We start from the raw sequence: 20898 nt of genomic DNA on the forward strand, positions 1-20898 counted from the left end.
CTCCTTTTAACCAGCATCAAAGCCTTCCATTAACCTCATCAGAGGCACTCCAAGTTCTGACCTCCTAAACACAACAAACACAGAAAACAACTGCAGTGCTTCTTCTAAAGTATCTGACTGTAAGGTCTAGGTGTATATTCAAGTGACAGGGGCAAAGCTGACAGCTCTAAAAACAGACTTAATAGTTTAGGTTGCAGACATGCTATTGTGCTGTCAGCAGAATGAGCACTCTTATAACCTTCACCACTTTGAAAAACTAAAAAAGTTGAGCTTGATAAATGGAGAGAGAACAAAATTAAGCATTCTAAATCCAGGGAAGTTAGTCTACTATCATCAAAGAAGACACCCACTTATTCTGGAGATCTAATTTAGGAGGCATGACTTTATAAACGCTCAAAGAATAAAAAGGAAATTTTAATTGAGCATATACGCTCACACTGTCATAATATATCTCTCTATATGATTAACATCTATATCTATCTATATATGCATAAAACTATCCAGGTTTAAGCTCTAACTATGCTGGTAATTTGTTGAAAAATTAATTCCCAATGAAGGGTATATATGTCTGTAGGCATTAAAATGGGAATTGATTCCAGAGGCTTTTATTCCAATACCTCCTTCACTTTTAATTCCCCCAGGTCATTTTAAGAGTGTAGCATAATTGAGAACTGTTTTCATGGAACAGTAATTCTAAATAAGTGGGATGTTGGATATGAATTGTATGTCTAAAAGTGATTTTATGTCTAAAACATGAAATATCACGCAATGCAGATAGCTTCTTTTGCCATTGAAATGCTAAACTGACATGAATAAATACATATTAAAAAATAACAAAAATATTAGTTAACAAGATTCTAGAAATATCCATCTCATTCAGGACAAACCAAGGAACCACAAAAATACGCCTTGTCTTTTTACTGATAAGAGATATTGCTAATGCTCTGGAGAATTTCTTGTGACCAGTTAACTAACACCATCCTATCAAGATTTAAACATGTTGCCAAAAATTCTCAAAATCTTCAATAATGAGATTTCCTTGTGTTATTTCTTCGTAGTGTCATTGGTAACAATTCACTGGCCCTTATCAGACAAGCATTCCCATTTTCTATCATTCCATTTTACCTGCCTAATCAGTTGAACAAAAGTACTTTATGTAAAATCATTCCTTTAGTTGCCTTAGCTACAAATCCCTGCAGTATTGTATAATTGAAATCTACTCACGTAAGTTAGGAATAATTAGGCCCCAAAATTAAGCCAAACACAAAGTTAATTCAAATAGTCAGCTGCTGTCATTTAAATGGTTACAGAGTTTTATTGTTGCTTAACATCCTTGAATGCTTCTAAATGCACCTTTTTTTTTCCTGTTACAACCTTATCCCCTTACTCCAGATGGAAAGAGGATCAAGAGAATGAATTTTGATTATGTCATAATCATTCATACCTTGACCAAAGATTTTCTTTACTATTTTTTCCCACTTGTTGTCACTAGATTTTTCTATTTTATTTTTAATCAGCCTTATAAAAAGGGGAATAAAAAGAATCAAAAGAGATGAGGCTCTGAGGTAAATAAAGTCAGTCACCAAGCCTGTTACAAATAACATTAACATGATGACAAAATTTTAACAGGAAATATTCATAAAGTCTCTTTTCTAACTTAAAAAAACGTTTTGTAGAAAGAGGGCAACATATAGTTAAAATGGATCCATGACAAATTTAAGAGGTAGAAAATAATGCATCAAAGAGATAAGACTAAATATCATAACAGGAATTGCTCTCAGGACTGAGTCAGGACTCTGTTGATTTATCTGTGTGAAATTTGAAGTAATTTGTACAGCAAAATAATTGTTATATTGTTGCATAAAAAGCATAAAATAATTGCTGCATTATTAGATTACTTTGTAACTGGTAAAGGAAAGTCTGCTGGGTAGATGTACTTCTGACTGTTTTTCTGTCAGCACTCAGTTTATGCTGCAGAACAAAACACTGTATCATAAATCCTTCAAGACACTTTACATATGGATGACTTCCAGCCTTTTGTATTGTGAATTTTTAAAAATGTACAGATGCTTTTTATATCTAGGAAGATCTACATGCATATATAGATCCTCAGACTAGCATAAAGATAGAGAAGATTACTGAGCAGGACTTGAATTGAAGGCTAAACCAAGCCATTTATGCATGATATAGTATGCTGATAGATTTTTTTTTTTTCCAGCTGGTGCATTAATAGATGAAGTGATGCTTTGTGGACCCTATCCATCTTTATGGGTAATAATCCACATCACAAACCACCCGTTTGCCCTCTAGTACTTTCCATGCTTCACTCTTCACGCATGCCAGTTTCATCTGTTGCAAATTAAATGATGCAAAAGCATAAGCAACAAACCACTCAGTTTTGTTTACTAAAAGCATATTTATCTTAAGCCACTAAAAAGCATGATCAGTCCCCAGCCAGAAACCCAGACTTTTCCAATAGATTTTCAATGGCAAATGCTACAATGTTGCAGAATAAATAGTCACTTAATTCTTAAAGTAACATTTTGCAATTAGAGGCAATTCACAAGCCTCAGTGAAAGGAACCAGGGCAGCTCAATGGGAGAAACACTGTGGAAGGCAGATCTAGTCACATGCACAGGATCAGTGGCAAACAGGAAAATCTGTCTGAAGCTCATTCAAAAGATGGTTAAAACAGAAGCTGTATGAAACTGCCCTGAAGCCTATAAAAGGCTGAGTGCAGCACATGGGCGAATCTGGTTTCAGTGTGTCAACTTCCTCTCAGGTTTCCTAAATGAATTACCTAACTCAAATTTAACAAGAAAATTGCTCCAACAGCACCTTGCATTAATTGTACTTTCTGCTGGAAGAGAACAAAACTACCTAATTCCTGAGAGAGACATCAAAATCCCTGACAAGAGAGAACACAAAAGCCAGCTTTCCTTCCATCGTCAAGATCCCTCATAAAACTCACTGAGTACTGTATCCAACAACTGAAAGTTATGTGGTCCCCCTGGGCTTCTCACATGTATGGGTTGCTCAGGCAACAGATGAAAAAAATTCATTTTGCTTCCCAACTAGTCTCCCCCACACATCTTTTTTATACACTGAGAAAACATCAGGGATTATTATACTAGGATAAGTTGAGAAAACAAAAAGAATTAAACATTCCCAACCACCAGGACTGGCCCAGGTTCAGAAGGAACAACCAGGGAATCTCTTCCACCACTGCAGATACCTCCATGTACACTTAGGTTACCTTAATGTCACTGGGACACGGATGAATTGTCTCCCTGACTGAAAGAAAGAGCCCTAAGCAGAGCTAAGCTCAATTTCTTTATACTTCAAATGAAAGCAAGGAGGTTGAGATTATAGAAACACACAGAGCTTTAGCACAATTGGGTTTTAAAAGCCAATGGAGTAGTTTGAGACTCTTTCTGGAATGGCAGAAATTTGGAAAACCTCACACAAAAAGGTTTTTTCAGCTCTATTATCAAAAAGAACTGCATATTCAATTTACCATATTATGTCTGTGGATTTCAGGTATGGCTCATCTACAGAGGCCCACATACAAAATATATTCTGTGTTAAAAATGTAAAAAATTTAGTATTCCTGAAAAAAAAATAATTATGATTGGAAAAGTATCCAGTGCTCGAGTTTCATTTAAAATATCAACCTAAACATAATAAACAAACAAAATAAAAAAATCAAAAGGAGCAACTGTAAATTTTCTTCTACAAAAACAACACTGATGAATATAGACACCACCAGTTAACCACTGTAAAAGGTCAGACAATTTTTAAGCGTGTCTGCCATTGCTAGGAGCTCCTATTCTATTAAGTGCCTTTGTAATGGGAGTATGGATGGACAAGCCAAGAATTTCTCTCTGTGAATAGTTTTGTCTCCTCTTCCTCATGCAACATAATCTGGAACACTAGCACAAACATGGAAGTGGGCACATACATGAAACATATTTTACTTTCAGTTTGTGTAAGTAATTTTTCTGTAGTGCCTTCATCCTACAAATGCTTCCTGCTATCAAGGCATCCCTCCATGCAATATACAATTAGCACAGACTATTACTTTCTGTGCCTTTTACTCACAGAGGTAGACCACGAGCATCAATGGATCTACTTGCAAATACAAAACCCATTATGTGCTTGTAGAACTTGGCAACAAATATTGAATCTAAAATCATTATACTTTATGATAATTTTTATAATCTGATCATAGGGACACTAAATGCAATAAGAAAGCCAGTGCTGAAGCATTCATTGATATCAGATGCTTCAGGCAGTTATACTTACATTTTACACTATGATCTGAAAGTACAGTATTAAACGATGTCAAAACTATATAAAAACCTTGTTACTAAGACAAGCAGCATTCTTCCACTTGACAAACAAAAAAGAAATTAAATATTATTAAATATTTCTAAAATACAACTCAATAACAAATAAATTATATGCTTTCTCATATTTAGTGATAGAATACTAATAAAGCCTATTTGTTTTGCAAAAGACATGTCCAAATTCTGCTACTGTATTGCTGCAAAGGTACCTTTTTCATACTAAACTAATCTAAAATATTCCCAGATTTACATTTAACAAAAGAAAAGCCCCTTAGGAATTATGCCAGTGCAGGCCAGCTGAAGGTTAAATAAACCCCCTGTCTGCACTGGTCATCAGCTCACCTCACCCACTGAGACCCACCAAGGTTACAGCAGCTAAAGACTGTAAACTCCAGCAGCAGCTTAGAAGGCTCTAAAAACACAGCATCTGCCCTTAGCACAGCACACTGCACTTCTATCATTTTACACATTACGGGGATTTTTTCTTCTTCTGAACACAAAGCCCAAGAATATGCAAAATCTCCTCTCATAAAGGAGAATGTTTTTCAGCAACTGAGAAGACAGCACATCAAAATAGTAATATTATTACTCATCTCATAGTAATTATGCATTTACACTCTTTTTCTTTCTTAAACTGTAAGACTCCTAGCAAAGTTTCATTTAAATGTAAGTATTGTATTTAAAATCATTCTTCATGCATCCTTCTACATGGCTCTTCCACATTTTGAAATAGTGGTGGTTTTGCTCTGGTTTCAAAAATGTAATGCTACAGCATAGAATCCTGCAGACCTCACTACTCTGGGAATATATAAAAGGTTATTCACTGCCAGCATGTTAAACTATCTCTGGATTTTCTGGCCAGTCTGTCAGTCTCTATTTTCTGGAAATGCAGTTGAAAAGCTTAACAGACATTTTTCTTTAAGAAGAAGTTTGGTCTTGCTGTTTAGATCAGTTTTCATTTTAGAAGATATGTTAGGCCTCCCTCAGAAAAGAAAATAGTCCCAGATAAGTATGCATCAGAAAATCCCACTGAAAAATGGCATGATCTTTCAGGACAGTAAAACAGGACCCAGAGCAGCAGTTGCTTTCTTCAGAAAAATTCTGCACAATCTGCATTAACAAATTAAGAAAAAAAAACATTTACTAAAGAATCCTAAACCATATCAAGTATAGATGATATAAATATAGATAGCATTAAGCTTATTAAAGTGCTCCTCCAAAGAGTGGGCAATACCAGTCTGGCCTCAGCACATTGGGTGTGCTCATGGATACTCTGAAACCAAGGGGATCCTGCTAATGGGGTGCCTGGCAGAGCCCTCATTGTGATAAATTCCATGGCTAGAAATTAAATCAGTGCTCCTATTTGCTCTGGTGTGACTCCATAATGGATTTCACTCCTTGCAGAACCTAAATCCACTAATTAACAGAAATTGATTTCTACTCAAGTCCATGGTACAAGTTTTTTATAATTTTTATCCTGGCCAAAATCCTACTAATACTCCTAGTAAGCATGTAGGAAAGCTGCTTTTACACTTTGTTCAGTACCTGTGCCATGTGCCTCAGACACCCCACATCTCAGTGGTTTGACAGGAAGCTGAAGAAATACACTAAAACAGCAAATATCTCTGTAGTGGCCCAAAGTACAATATCTGTATCTAGTATTTTCTTTAGTAAGTACACTAACATTGAATATGCACTTAGAACTGCTTCCAATTCAGTACTTTGGCTGGCATAACTGGAATTTACAGGAATATATCCTTTTCAGTGTAATGCTCATTTAAAAAAAAAATCAGAAGCAAAGACAAGCTGGATTTCTTTAAATAACATTAATTCCATTTAGGAAAACAGAATTAAATAGATAATGAAAGCATGATGCTTCTTCCTTTGGACAAAGCACAGATAATAATTCATAATAAAATGTATTTAAATTGCATTAAACCTTGGTTAAAATAGAATGTTAGCAAAGAAAATTATTTCAGTGCTTCCAAGGCACTTGTGCTTTTCAAGCAGCAGAAGAGAATAAAAACAAACAACATCAAAAGCTAGTAAAAAAGGTAGACTTTTTAAGAAAGATAAAGCAAAAAATACTGAAACCTGCACTGTCCAAAAAACCAATATTCACCAGAATGTTTAGCTCTGACATCTTTTTTTCATATGCATATTAGTGTATCTGTCTTAACTTGCTTGAAGAGAAACCAATAATATGTATAATATGCTTTCTACTCTGCTTTGCTATGGAAACAAGACATGTGTGATCTCACTCTCTGGCTTTCTGTATTTTCTCAGATAATTTTTAACTTGTTAGATGATTTCACCTAATTAGAAAGGGGGAAAATGAGGGAAAAAAAGAGATGGTGTCAAAAGTAATTAACTTCCTAGAGGTTTTAGGAATCAGGTAAGTAAAGGTGTGGGACTCAACTGTGTGGGAGTCAACTGCATGGGACAGAGTAGGATGGGACAGACAAGGGGTGGGATAGAGAAGGACATGGGACAGACAGTAACAACAAATACAACAACATTGACTTGTTGATCAGATGTACCAGCAATGTATAACTCAGTGTGGTTTTCCTGTCCAGCTGTTGGCACTTGTCCATTCAAGGTGCATATTTCAAGGTGCAAGGTTCAAGGAATGGACTGTTTCAAAAGCAATCTGGACTGCATAGGCAGGGAAAAAAGAAAAAAATAAAAAAAAAGACCAACACCAAGACCTTCTTATCTGAAGATATGATTCCTCTTTGGATAGGCAACATTAAAAGAAAATTACAGCCTTCGTATAACTGTGCCTGCTTGCCAATTCCCTGGTGAGTTAAAGTTAAGGCTGTGAGAGTAATAAAACCTTTTCTTGATTGGAAAATGTTTCATTATATGAACAAATGAATCACTTGTCCACACCCAGGATCATTTCCCCCCACTCCCCCTTCCTCTCCATTAAACTGTACAGAAACATTAAAATGTAACAGCAGGGATTTCAGCCAAGTTTTGTCTTTCCCAGTAACTGCAACAACCCTCATGTACACATCAGAGTTCTATTTAAAAAAATTACATTCCAAACAGAAGAATTAAAGATTTTCTTATTTCTAGCAAAAGTTAGATGCTCTTATTTTAACCTTTGTTCATGTTCATACTTCCAGGCATGAAGTGCTACTAAAGCATGTTATACTTGGCATCTCTTATTACTGAAGCAGAAGGCAATGTAATTTTGTGAGAAAGTGTAATAATGCAGTATTCATTTTTCTTCTGTGGCTGGAAGCCAACTCTATATTAATATTCATTTCCAGTATACAGAGCCACAGTATTTCATTTATTTTAAGAATTTACAATTAATTTGGTATGATTCTGTTATCTGCTCCCAATTTCCTTCCCTGTTTCTTTTAGCTGAAAAAGCAGCTCTTGTATAGACTTTAAAAAAGTAAATTCACAACTGAAGCATCAAAAGATTGCTACTGGCTACTAAAAGCCAGAAAAACAGGGACAGAACAAAATGAACTAGAAATATTACAGATGACAATGAAAATTAACTTTCTGCAAATGGTAAAAATTCAATCTGCAGAAGTTCTCAGTTGACTTTTTCCTTTCCAAACTCAGCAGATAAAACATGCTTTACAGCCTGCTGTTTGCAACTGTAACCAAACCACAGAAAGTTGTTCGTCTGCTTTTCCTTTCTGCTTTCACGTTTTCAACCATGACACAGCATTAAACTGCAAACACCTAAATGTTTGTAAAATGAATTAAGTAGAGGGATTTGAAACAATTGCAATGATAATAGTAATAATAAAATCCTTAGTGTTTTAAAACTTTGGGAAAACCCCCATAAATAGATGTCTCAATTTCCTACACCTTAGGTTTCAGCTAGCGCAACCACTTTTGCAATGTAAGTGCATTTATAATTACCAAACCAGCCAGTCATAAGGTTCATAACTCCAATCTCCTAATCCACATTTACCTGTCTCACCCAGCAGAGAGGCTGGAAAGCCTTTCACCTCCCAGCTGTTGGTACTTACTTCCCTGCAGCAGTGAGATTGCAGCTGAGCCCGCAGCCTGCAGGGACAGCGGAGCGCAGCAGCTCCCAGAGCAGGATCCCACCAAGGATGAAACCACCCCAGATCTGCACTGGGAAATGCCAGTGTGCTGCCACATCCTGGCAAGATTTAAGGAGGAGGAGAGGGATGGGAAACTGACTGTGCAAGCTATTTAAGTGCAACGAGACTTCCCCAAGTTGAGAAAGCGCCACGAGGACTCGAAGACTCCCTGCGAGATGTGTATGTTCACACATGCAGATGAACAGCCCATTTCAGCACAGCTCGTCTGTCAGCACCACCCCAGCTCTGCAAGACTAGGAAGAAAGCTCAGGAAATTACCCAGAGAGCGTGGAAGGCTCCATAAAATATTTGAAATTTTAGGGACTTTTTATTTATGTAATAGTTCCTTTTTACTTATACAAATTAAGGAAGAAAGGGAGGGTAGCTTTCCAGAGATACTTCTGAAAATCTGGCCTTAAAATTCAAGGAATTTCTTTCAGAGTAAGGTTCATATCTGCTTTAAAAATTGGTGAGATCATGACAAAGATGAAGGAAGGAAGTCTATATATTATATATCAATTACTGAATAATGCAACATGGCATGGAGATTCTATTTTATTACTAAACCAGTCTTTTCATCTGCAATCTAGTCAATCAAAATTCTGGCACCCAAAAATAGCCCCAAGTTCTATACAAATATTTGTAATTAAGAATTCGTAAGTCATGTTTTCCTTTTCATTCATTTGTGTTCCTCTGTTTATTAAAAGGGCCACAAAAACAGCTGTGGAGACAGACCAACTAGATGAAGTGTAGTTTATGAAAAAAAAACCAGATAAAGAATAAATAATGCAACTTCTCTTTAAAATCTTTTTCCTTCCTCATCTCTTTAATTTAACAGCTATTTTAAACACATTTGATAGCAGTGAAGTATTTTTCCTTTTCCTAAAAAAAGCAAAAATATTTTCAAGTAGATGCTATTTCTGTATGAACTTTGAGTTTTATTTCCTGAAATTTAACTTGCATAGCACTAATCTTAATGAAGTGTTTGCCATTTCGTTTTCAGTAAGCAAAATTAGAAAAGTAAAACGGGTATTTCATTTAGTTATTTTTTATCACTTTTAACTTATCCACACATTTCTTCTAAATGGTTGTGCAATGAAAATAAAAAAGGATGGATAAACAGGAAGAATCCAAAAATAAGGCACCTAACAATCAAGCCTATTAATACTTCACTAGCCTGAACATTGCATTTCAATTTCAACATATGACACTATCAAACCTAAAACCCCTATTTTATTATTTTCTTCATTAAAAAGGGTCAATTTGAATCTTATAAATTTAACCTAGAATATGGTACAGATACATTTAGTTTGTTATCCTCAAACTTCAACTTATCTAACAGAAATTAATTGTACAGTCCATTAACTCATCTGCAAACCCAAGTAAAAAATAAACTAAAGCTTACCTTCAGTACACTGCAGGAAGCTGATAATGAGCAGAAACCAAAAACTTTGCATTCTGCAGCCAGAAGACACCATTATTGATCCCTGTAAGAATTTTCTTTGTATTCCTTAATGAATCCAGTTATTAAAGCCCAGCATCATCGAAACCAGTGGTCTGCATCATTCATCTTCATACCTGGAATAAAGGAGAAAGAAAAGGAGAAAAAAAAAAAAAACAGTTCAGTACCTGAACACCAATGATTTGGAATACTAAATTTTACTAGATATGAAAACGGAAATTTTTAGTAAAAACTGAGAGTACACCTGCACTGTTGCTGGGAATTTGGCAGGGTTCTGGGATGTCATTTCTCAAGGTCAATCACAGCTAAGCACAATGCCAAATAATGATGCATGGTAAAGTTGAAAGCATGAGTGTTATTGATGTGTTTGCACTAAGACACATGAAAAAAAAAACAACAAGAGAACGTTTGCACGGAATGTAAGAAACTGGACCTGTAGATGAGTCAGCTAAGCTTTTCTGACTCCACAATCTGACACAACCTGCATTTCTCGACCTCAAAGAACCACAGTAAAATTAAATCTAGGCCACTAACATATTTCTTGGGGATTTGAAACATGGAGTGGCTGAGAACAACACAGCAACTGCTCCCAGCAGGAAGGCTGAGCAGGTCTGCTCCCTGCCATGGCTCTGGTGCTCCCTTCGTGCTGCACAAAGATTGCTCTCCTTGGATGACAGAGGCAGTAACAGCTGCTTTGCTGACAAAATGCTCTGTTTGGTGAGGCAGCCTCTTCATATGACTGCACAGTTAGCTGTATTTCTACACAACAAACATCTTCAGACAAAAGGGAATAAACAATGGATGAGACCATCTCCTGTCCTTAGCCTCAGACACGATTTTTCTCCTACTGAGAAATACGAACTGAACTGCTCCTGTAAACGATGCACCAAAGGAAGAATTCTTCAAGCTATCATTTGCATTTGAAAAATAGAATTACAGTGATAGAGTGCAGTAGCTGTGGTAGAAGATTTGACAGCAGAGTGCTCCCTTTTGCTAATGACTCTATTCTCTCACCAGCCAGCTGAGTAACTACACACATCCTCTTCCATATCTCACTGTGTGAAGCTAGGTCATGCTTCAACCCCGACTATTAGAGTTTGGGAAGCTAGAGAAAAATTATCATCCATAGAAGAACAGATTATTTTCTAAGTAGAAAGCTGGCTCTACATATTACAGATATGTGAAACAACTCTGGAGAACACAGAACACTGCAGCAAACGTAGATGCAAAGGGCTGAGCCCAATGTCACACAGGCTTGGTCTTTCCAGGATGAACGAACAGGACTTCAAGGATGTACTGCTGAGATATCTGAAATTAATGTTACTTTAAAACCATGTAACAATGACTGTGTAAAAATTTAAGTGGCAGGATCCAAGGGCCACTTATGATTCTTATGAGTACTAGAGCATGTTAAGGGCTTTAAAAATACATTTACCCTTTTGGCAAGGAGAAATTGAAAGGATGGAGAGCACAAAATGTCAGATACAGAAATTCTATGGGATATTTATAATTTTTAGAAGTAGAAAGTGTGTATTAGTCAACCTCAATTGTAATCAATGATAAGTTTGTTCCCTGAGCACAGAAACAGCAACAAGACTGACACTCTTTTTTTTTTTTTTCCACAAGGAGAGAAAGATTGGAATTAACAGAAAACATTATGGAGCAATTTCTATGGCTCTCAATGAAGGCAGTGTATCTGTGGAGATTATTAAATAGCCAAGCAGGTTTCTTTACTTGGCTCCTCTTTAAGAGAACTGGAGACAACCCTCTCACAACACAAGTGTGCTTGTGATTCCTCACACAAGGAAATAAAAGAAAACTGACATCTGAGACCATATGATTTTATGTTTATTGATACATAAAAATGAAACCTTTTTCCAATTTCCCACTACAGAAAGGTGTTCTTCAGTCACAGGCACATTTTTTCCACACATATTTCAACAATAAGCAGGCAACAGCAAACAGGACGAGCAGAGTGTGGCTCTCTCTGGCACACACCCTGTGCCCTGAGGCACAAGGTGCCACCTGAATTTAGATGGTGACACAGGACAACCCCAAAGCAGTTATGAAGAGACAGTCACTTTCCAGCTCAAGATCTTGTACAGTGGGCTGAGACTCTTTTGTAACTAAAAGAAAATAAATCTAAAAGTCCACAAAGGATGCACTGCATTCAGCAGAAATTAAAATTGCAAAGGAGCTCCTGCTGAGTTAAGAAGAAAAAATTGCCACCATGATCTCCAAAAAAAAAAACCCTGGAGATAGTTGAGATAGAAGCTTGGGAACAGTTTGGATTAATTTTTCACCTGTAGCACCCAAAGGAAAAATTATAAAACTATTTCACACACACTACAGACTAATCAGCATAATTTCAGTAAGCAATCAGAATAATCCAAGAGAATAGATAATGAATAATAATGGCTTAAAGTGAAATTAAATCAGCCTTCTTATTGTTCCCAGTCTGTCCAGAAGATTTAAACTTCCTGAGACTCAAGTTTTATCATTATTTCTATAACATATCACTGCACTCCCAGGTTTTGAGATATCTTTCTTCAACTTCAACTGGACAGTGACACACTTGTGCTTTACTATCCTCAAAGTCATCACTTCTTTGTGGGCCTTTTTAAATTTAGAGGGGAGGGGGAGGAAAGAGTTATGTCAAAAAATAAAAACAATAATCAAAGCATCACTTGTGGTAAGAACAGCATCTCCCTGGGAAGTAGTTGCAAAATGTATGCCATACACTGTTGGTTTTTTTTCCCAGTTGAGTAAGAGTTCTTGACCTTCTAAACTGACTTAGTTACTTTTATAAGGACCTACAGTTTCTGAAAAGATATTGATGTCTCTGTAATATCAAAACCAGCACAAATTATTCAATTAGGAAAAAATTGAGAGCATTTTAAAGAACATTTTTAAGTGTTTTGTGCAATATATTGCTCTCTTTAGGTTGCTGTAGCCTACAGACATGAAATTTAACTCTGTGCACTGCTGCAAAAAGAATTCAAAATAAACTAAGCAGCCCCTACCAGACTATCAGTAACACATACCCAAGAAAAAATGAAACTGTTTGAAAACTGGTGCAATAGGGTAAGGGTTTGCTTCTTTTCTTTGAGTACGTTAACATTTTCACAGCAAGCTAATTTTCCTGAATATATTTGAGCCTCTGTATTTGAGAATCTCTGTGTGGCTCCAAGTAAAAGAAGGGTGCAGTCCCAACCATTCATCAGCATAACAAAAGCTAAACCTGAGAAAGGCATCCAGACATGAGCTGGAGCCAGAGAGCACTCGGACTAAAGACATTGCTGTCAGCCACATCCTTCTGGCCATCCATCTATCAGTGATACAGAGACTGTCGGTGGCATCTCACAACAACAACAAATCCCAAACCAAACGAGTAGAAGCAGGAAAAGATGTATTAGGTTACTTCTTGGTAAACAGAAAAAGGAGACCACAGTGAGTGGCTGTCCTGTGCAAATAAGTTATTTCCCCTCAGACCTTAATAAACCTTTTCTCTGCATCACTGACTGCTTCAGCTTGTGGGTGGGGCAGAGAAACTCCCTAGTGCAAAATCTTGCTTGAATTTCAGAGTGCAATAAAAGCTGCCCAGAAAATTTCAGTTGTAACTTAAATCCCTGCCTCTGGGCCATACTGCAATCTCCCACAAGAAAAAAAAAATAAAACAACCCCCTGCTGGAACCTTGTTATGATTGTTCTCATATGCACTCTTAAAGAATGCTAGATCAAGAATAGAAATGTTAATGTCCAAACCTGTAACACTGCAAAGGTACTGGGCATCTCTGCATTCATAAGCTGTGCTCCAAATCCCAAATATCTCCGTGGCCCTGCCTCCCTTCCTTGTTTTTCTGTGCTTCTGAAACTTCTCACGGATGGAACACGACCGCTGCAGAATGCTCGCCGCTGCTGGCCATCCCTCTCCCCGCAACATTGCTCAGGAGCACCCCAGAGATAAGAGAAAGCTGCTCCAAGCATGCTCCTTGAAATACTTTTATCTTTGAAGAGAAAGACCTCTAAAGGACTGCTGCGTCCCAACTCTGCTCTGTTTAACCTTCCCAAGGTTTTATTTTCAAAAGCCAGAAAAGGGTCTTTAAAGAGCTTCCGGACAACTGACACAGCATGCTCAAAAGCTGCCTTTTCCCTCCTGTTCTATCCAGCTTTTCTGGCAATTAAGACAAAGGAGAACACAGAGATCATTCCAGCTAAGCAAGGATGTTTTTCTTTAGCTAAAAGTCATTTAGACTAATGCTGATGTATTTGAGAGTATAGTGCTTAATTTTCCAAATCATTTTAGAAACACCACAGAGCACTTGCGACCTCAGTGAAGCTTTAACATTGCTATTACAGAAATAAAATTTATACTACTTTATAGATGAGGCACAGCGAGGTAAGGAACATCAGGCATAGCTGCACAGCTCATACATGCCAAGGAACTAGCAGGACCAGGCAGTCCTTCTTATAAATCCTGTGTGACCTACCTTGTCACACATGCAGCACCCCCACTGCCTTTCATAACCCACTTTATGAAACTGAGTAATTCTGTAATATATATGAGCCATTCTGCAGAGGAAAGGAGGGGAAGAGAAGGCAAGGGTGAATAGATATATATTCATACAATATAATAGACTACTTAGTCTCCTGAGAAATCATGTGTCCAAGTGCTTTCCCATCATGAGGCTTTCCCAATTTAAAAGAAAAAAAAACCAAAAATTTAAACTTACTATAATCTGTAATGTAAGAATTTAATTAGTGAAGTGTGATTAGTAAAACTAAGATGCATTAGCAAAATACTCAAATGAGACTAATACTGTTTATGATCCAAGACCTATCATTTTCTGCATATCTGCAATGAGATCCAGCTCTAGTTTTCTACACTGAACATATCTTCAGATGCATTTAACATGGGTTATTCCTAAGTTTTCAGTATGTTTATTCAAAATTTGATTTACATTAATAACTCCATGTTAGTGCTATAGTACCAGATTGCAGAAAATCTGGTTATGAGTTTTAGCTATGAGATCTTACAAAAAAAAAAAAAAAAGCCCTGACAACAACCAAGACTGTGCTGATCTAGTTAGCCTCCTTCTACTACCTATGGTTAACAATCAATGCCTGATCTGCTCCAATGAAACCAGTTGCATATTGCAAGGTGAAAGAGAAGGCTAAGTCTGATCTATCTAAAATGGCTAACAAATACTTCCTTTCCATTAAAAGCAATTTAATGCTCAAAAGGTAGTAGGGAGTCTTATCTACACTTCTCTATTCAACAGTCCTTATTAATTGTCACCTTGAACATTAGATTTCTAACCCAAAACATTTCTTCCCAAGTTACATGGAAAGAATATAGTATGAGGGAAGGGAATAATACAGTAAGAACCAGACTTGACCAAGGTCATCCAATCTTGCTACAAAAAAAAAATTACTTCAATGCATTCAGCTGCATTGTGCTCTGAAGTTACATGCTCATGCCTGATGAATGCCTGAAACAGTGAGCAATAAATGCATACCCTAAAATTGACAAAGACTCTAGAAACACCCACTCCCATCCCAGTCTGAGTTCCCAGCTCTTCAGTGTAATGGGTCATTCAAAATATCCAATCTACCTATGCAAGACACGACACTAAAGAGTGCACTGACACCATTTTACCAGTGGAACATCACAATTTAGTCCATCAGTCCCCAGCACCTCAGTGGTCTACCACAATCATTCACAGAGAAAATAAATGGGTTTGAGAGGAAAAGACAAAGATTTTCCTTTCTCATCAGTGCTCTAATTCAGCTTGGCCTCCCTCTCATGTTTTACAGACACGTTACACAGCGGTCCATTCCCAACAAGCCAGCCTTGCCCCTTGTTAACACAGGATAAAGCCTGAACACTCAAGGGAGTTTTCATTCAATAAGCCAGCAAAGTAAACCTTTGCTAGCACTAATAAGAATGGCTTTTTTTGGCTCCAGGCACTCTCCTTTTGCCAAGTCTGAATTTCTCTTTTTGCCTTTGAAAAATGCTCAGAATCAAGAGGGGTGTGGGTGGACAGGGGGTGTCACTCAATCTTCATTGCAAATTCCCTGTTTTTCACCTACACTGACACCACACCACTGCATGAGACCACCTCAACTCCAGCAGTGCAGGTAAAACCTTTCCACCACTTCTGCCTTCGGTGTCACTACAGCTGCCTAGGGACCAAAGGATAAATCCCCACCATTCAAAGAAGGGGGGAGGGAAAGGGATGCTGTAAGTCAATTACAACTGTTATCGTCTGTAACATCTCAGTGTCATGCTGAGCATGTTAAATATGCTGATCACTGTGGACACCAGAGGCACAATCTGAGGCTGTTTGCCATTCTCTTCATTAAACTGCAAAACAAATAGCTTTCATTTTCAAACCTATGTAGGACAGATTTTATGAACATCAAAAATAAACAAGAAAATAATGAGTATCTTTACAAAAACACTGAAAACCATATGACAAACTTAAATAAGCAATTGTAACAGCTGAAGAAAATTCAAAGGCTTTTCAAACTTCTCAGAGAAGAGAAATCCTCAAAATAATCTATTTACATTAAAGATCTCATTTCTTTCCCTTGGAAAAAAAAAATCACTAGACTAACATCAACCAAAGACACAGCACTCTTGTAAGACAGGAAACTGTTTGTTGACAGCCTTGACAAGGCTTTGCAAAGGCCCGTATTTCTCAAAGCTGTTATGCCACTTAGCTGATCTTTTTTTTTTTTTCTTTTTTTTTTTTTTTTTTCCCTCCACTGTTTTTCACAGCTGAGAACTTGTTTGAAGTGGAAGTAGACTGAAAAACAAAACAAACAGAACTAAGTCCTGGGCCTGCGGTCAGACATGTCGGTACCTGTGAAGCGACATGGTGTTTCTCTAATTGACTGCAGGGATTTCAACACACCTGATCAGCTTCATGGTCACAAGCCCTGGGCTTCAGCAGGGACAGGAGTGCTGACACTGAGTACTGAATCCAGCTCTGGGGCCCCCAAGACAAGAATTATGTGGACCTTTTAGAGGAGGTCCAGAGGAGGCCACAAAGATGATCAGGTGATGGAGCATCTTTCCCATACAAACAGGCTGAAAGAGCTGGGGCTGCTCAGCCTGGAGAAGAGAAGGTTCTGGGGAGATTTATAGTAGTTTTCTAGTACCTAAAGGGACAGATGAGAGCTGGAAAGGGACTTTTTACAAGGACCTGCAGTGACAGGACAAGAGGGAATGGTTTAAACTGGAAGACAATAAATCTATAATCGATGTTTGGAAAATTCTCGTCTCTGTGAGAGTGGTGAGGCACTGGAACAGGGTTGCCAATGCCACATCCATGGAAGTGTTTAAGACCAGGTTGGATGGGACTTTCAGAAATCTGGTCTGGCAGCAGGTGTCCCTGGCCATGGAAGGGGGGTTGGTACTAGATGATAATTTAAAGTCCCTTCCAACCCAAACTGTTCTATGATTCTGTCTTTCACAGCTGACACTGAAGTAAAGACAACTCCACAGACCAGCACAGAGCCAGCAAAACACCCACGCGTTACTAACTTCCAAAATAACATCAAGCTACAAGCAAGAGCAGACAAGAACACATTTTTATCATGCATGTACAGCAGTTTTATTCATGCTATAACTGGGTTAATGGGGGCTGTACCACCCCAATACATGAACCTCTCGGGGGATGGCTGTGCTGCAGCCTCAGCGTTTGATATTCAAGCAAAAACCTCAGTTTGGTAGCACCAATTCCCTGGAAACTACTGCACTGAAAACTCCTTTTATGGGCACGTGCCAAGGAATATTATCAAAAAGATTCATGAAGCTGCTGGTTTAGCATTCATTTTAAAGCATCCATTTTCTATCAGGTGTAATTTTGATCACATTAAGTGGTCTGTATTCAATATAAATTATTTTGTTCCAGTTTCAGGAACAAGCTTGAGTGTGCAGAAAAATCACTTTTGATTATGAAAAAAAAAAAAAATCTATCAAATCCCTTGGTTATCAGAGAGATACCAACTCTTTATAAGCAACTGCAAAATATTTACCATTTTAAAAAATCAGAAGCAGTGGGCATATAGATATAGTCACCATGCCCTGTGTGTACTTTAGGCAGATCTTTGCTTAGAGAGGAATATTGTTCTAACATTAACATCTGTGAGACCATGGCCTAATCATTGTGCAGTGAAATATGAATCAAAATCAATGGTGGCACCTAAGATGTAATCTCTGCTGTGTTTGGCTCACTGCACTGAATCTGTGACTCATAAATCATTGTTACTAGCCATTCACTGAAATCAATATTCAGATTCCCTCTTGGTCTATACATATGACCACTAAATAAAATAATAATGACCAAAATCTGTCATATATTACGTTATCAATATTACCAAAAGGGTTTTCTTGTGAACAATGAGATAATCTAGGATAGAAAACATCAGATGACCATGCAAAGATATGTGAAAAACCTGTGACTATATATAGAGAGCAGGAGGAAGGAAATTTTAAACATTTTTTCTTCCATCATATGCTCAAGTATTAGAATTTATCATAGCATCACAACAATGCATTTTATAAAAGGCCATTTCAATAATGCATGCTTTTAACCATGTTCTAAGACATGCTGCACCTAAGCATTTTTCTTTTTCTTCTTTCAGACCCCTTGTTACATTATTCCTAGCTTTGTTTCTTTTCTCTGAAGCACTATTAATATTACCATGATCAGAGAGTAGTGTTTTCTTTCCAGCAGACTGATGGTCAGGACATTTAGAAGACCACATTTTAGTTCCACTAAAAATCACCTCCACCAAATTAACTTCCAGGAGTAATTCCATAAACCCAAATTTTCCAAACCATTTACTTATTAAAAGGTAGCTGCTCATGTCTTGCTAGAAATCTAAGAAGTGCTGGGTGCTACCATTCCTTACTTGGCCATAAGCCACAGCAAGATTTTTAATTTTGACAACAGAAGAAGGAAAGAAGTCTTTAACTGCTCTCTACGCAGACAAGACATTCTCCAGGCAAGTAGGACTTACAGGTAGAAATTCCACTGAATTTACATAAGCCTTTGGAGGACTTCTGTGTGTAGTTCCTAAGTACAAGAAAAAGCAGGCAGTGCCAGAAGAAACATCTTTCATGTTCACCACTTTTACATACCAGTAGCACTTAGAAGGCCCAAAACTCTAAAATCATGAAATAAAAATCAACAGACTATTTGGTTTTCTTCCCTCGTACATGGCTTTTCTCATACACACATTCAAGACAAGAACTCAAGGGTGAGAAGCCTCATATGACAGCACTGCATACACCACTCTCTTCCTTGCACCTACACACAAATAATGACACACCTAGTGCTTGCACATCACCAAGGATGTGAGAAACACATGCAATAAATCTGGCACATAAATCTTCAGGGTTTATTCAGACAGGGCCTGATTCTGCAGTGAAACAAAGGATTCAGTGCTCTTTCAGGATGATGGACTCTGCAGGGAAATACAAGCTGCCAAGGTGTATAATAGTGCAACAGTGCTGCAGTTAAGAGTATTTTCTTGTACAATTTAATAAGCAATGAACATTCAGGTGACTATTCCTACCTATGCAAGACAGTTGAATAAATACCAGTCATTCAACAGAGCAGCAACGTTCTTGCAGTTGGGGAAACCTGGGCTTTCTTATTTATTCAAATAATAATAGAAAAATAGAAATTATTTCAGTTTTTTTTTTAATTCCTTTTGTAGAAAGTCTAAGTCAGGAAACTATAATGAATATGTTTGGAGCAGTTACAAGCAAAAAGAACTCTAAATTATAATTCAGTAGGAAGGCTCCTTCTACTTGCATGTACCAGGGTTTAAAACCCTTCTCCCTAGCAGCCTACATAACATTTTCTCTTCAGCAGAGAAATTTCTGAACAGAAAAAAAGAAAAACTCCCCATGTATTGTGGAAACAGCAAAGGTCTCTTCCATGCATGGTGAAAAGGGAAGTGTGAAGTGATATCTTTTAAATATTAAACAAAATTGAATATGAGTTATCTCCAGCACTGCCATGGCAGCCACCGCGAGCACTTGAGGACAAAGTATCCTGAAATTGCTTTCATGCAAAGAATTTTTTAAAAGAATGAACACTTTTTAAAGTATCCAAGAAAATGAACTCTTTCCATTGGAGTGACTGAAAATATTACATTTCCTGTACATTTTATTTTTTTAAATCATCCATACAGCACAGATGAAATTTAAGATACATTTTAACACATTTTTCAGCAGCAATGTGACCTCTGATATTCTGTGGTTTCATCAAGCAGACCAAAACCACACATTTACAGTTTCTTTTAAATAATATAGCTCTTGATGGCTCAATGTGACAATGACACTGTTGCTTCGGAAAATATCCTATTTTTCTTTAATTAGGTCACATTATGATTTTAGATGATAATTTATTTAGCCTTTCATGATTATAAACACTTATTGGCTTTTGTTTTGTATTATTTTACTAGAAATGAAAGATAATTGCTTTTTATTAAAACCCTGCTCTTCATACATTCTGCTGCAGTTCATGAACTGTATCAGCAACTAAAGAAAAAAAATAAGTCTACATTTGTCTATCAACAGTATTTATAAGTGAGAGAGTGGAAAGATTACAAAATTTTAATACGAACATTATATTATAGTAGCAATAATCTAGGTGTTTTACTGGGAAGTGAAGTGGATTACCGTAAATGAAATTTTTAAATGTCCTTTCCATTTTACAGATAACACAAAATGACTCTTTTCATGTCTCCAGCGATAAGGATACATGTGCCACACATTTAAATAGTGCCTTCACCCTATCCAACCCTGCTCATGAATTAATAATTCAGTGACATTAATACAAGAAGATAAATGATAAAGAGGTTATAGCAAAAGGGCCAGTGGTACACATATACTTCTTTTAAAACAGCTAATACCTCTCTGCCAATTACAGTTAGAACTTTTTTACTGTTTTCAATGGCATTTTTACAATCTAAATAGCAGCTT

The 20898-nt window shown here is 37.1% G+C and overlaps 1 protein-coding gene across 9 annotated transcripts in view; it reads right to left on the minus strand.

Moving 5' to 3' along the window:
* The window catches only part of ADGRL2 (adhesion G protein-coupled receptor L2), a 158876-nt gene that overhangs the window by 115561 nt on the left and 22417 nt on the right, over positions 1 to 20898 (minus strand). For all 9 annotated transcript variants that reach the window (XM_079314508.1, XM_079314512.1, XM_079314507.1 and 6 more), the window contains exon 2: positions 9834 to 10006. In XM_079314508.1, coding sequence (XP_079170634.1) covers positions 9834 to 9906 — 73 coding nt within the window. In that variant the 5' untranslated portion in view covers positions 9907 to 10006. The remainder of the gene's footprint in view (positions 1 to 9833; positions 10007 to 20898) is intronic.

Source organism: Erithacus rubecula (assembly GCF_903797595.1).
Source record: "Erithacus rubecula genome assembly, chromosome: 10".
In the NCBI taxonomy this organism is placed as follows: Eukaryota; Metazoa; Chordata; class Aves; order Passeriformes; family Muscicapidae; genus Erithacus; species Erithacus rubecula.